Genomic DNA, 1,259 nt, shown 5'->3' with positions numbered 1-1,259 from the left:
GCCTCGCCGTTGCTATTCCTCCCTCAGAGTGCAAGTCAGAAGAACAGACAAGCTGCGTCACGACTCCAGACTCATAGGACTGGGGGAATACATGGAGGCCGTGGACGACTTCTTCGACGACTTGGAGATTCGCGGAACGAACGTGACCAGTCGTAGGATTTACCTGGCCACAGACGACCCGCGAGTCATCAAGGAAGCGAAGGAGAAGTTAGTGCGCGGAGGAGCCTCGATCGAAGTTCGAGGATGTCTGTGTATGAGGTGGAAGAATGAGGTGGAAGGAGGAGGTGGAAGGAGGAGGTGGAAGAATGAGGTGGAAGAATGAGGTGGAAGGAGGAGGTGGAAGAATGAGATGGAGGGAGGAGGTGGAAGAATGAGGTGGAAGGATGAGGTGGAAGAAGGAGGTGGAAGAAGGAAGTGGAAGAAGGTCGCTGGGCTGGCGGTGGTTCTGCTTTCTCTGCAGGTGGAGTTTTTATCTCCCACCATTGGTGTATGAACTAAGTTATGCATTAGCCGATAAAGGCGTCTCTAGCACCGATATACGTCATCATGACATCATTGGTGCGGGGAAATTGCTGCGACTCCAAGCAGGGAATCGTAGTACCAGTGTTGTCATTGCGGCGAAGCGGGAATTCGTCAAACAATAGTCACCATGCATGCTGTCCGCGTGGCCGCCGCAGCTGAAATCCGCCTAAACATGTATATACCGCAAAGGAAGCCCTCGATTTAATTGAAAAAAAAATAAAATCAGAATTTGAAATCAAATACCTTCACTACATACAAGTAGGTGGCTAAGGCGAGGTTTGGCAATAGAGGTAGGTTAAGATAAGATAGCAGTTAACCAACGACTATACTGACAGATAGCTCTGATGGGAAGCTGTGCATAGAGAAAAAAGTAAGCCACTGCATAATGGAACAGCTGATAGAGTGGCTACGGTCTCACTGATGAGTCAGCTTGGGCCTGGGTGGCATACTGATATAGATGAATATTTTACACATACTTACATATACTTACATATAGCGTGGTGTTACATCCCCCCCTCCAAGACAGGCAGCCTGACCCACAGACCCATACCACCTTTCCCCCGAAATGTTTACTACCCATTTCACACACTTTGGGGACCCAGTATGACTAAAGAATATTTAAAACCAGTTAATATAATGGAGCGCAGGGTAATCACTCAATCTTATCAGAAACAGAGTTGCTCACCATTCATGCGTCATGCAGTTATTAAAGAAAGTTTTACGGGAATTGCCCATTA

The 1,259-nt window shown here is 47.7% G+C and overlaps 1 protein-coding gene across 1 annotated transcript in view; it reads left to right on the top strand.

Moving 5' to 3' along the window:
• LOC119581937 (alpha-(1,6)-fucosyltransferase-like) overlaps nt 1-1,259 on the top strand; it is a 17,115-nt gene that overhangs the window by 13,735 nt on the left and 2,121 nt on the right. The window contains exon 8 of the mRNA XM_037930109.1: nt 28-207. Coding sequence (XP_037786037.1) covers nt 28-207 — 180 coding nt within the window. The remainder of the gene's footprint in view (nt 1-27; nt 208-1,259) is intronic.

The sequence above is a fragment of the Penaeus monodon genome, chromosome 15 (assembly GCF_015228065.2).
Source record: "Penaeus monodon isolate SGIC_2016 chromosome 15, NSTDA_Pmon_1, whole genome shotgun sequence".
Taxonomy (NCBI): domain Eukaryota; kingdom Metazoa; phylum Arthropoda; class Malacostraca; order Decapoda; family Penaeidae; genus Penaeus; species Penaeus monodon.
The sequence above is the reverse complement of the archived record's forward strand: the minus strand, read 5'-3'. Positions and strand labels throughout refer to the sequence as shown.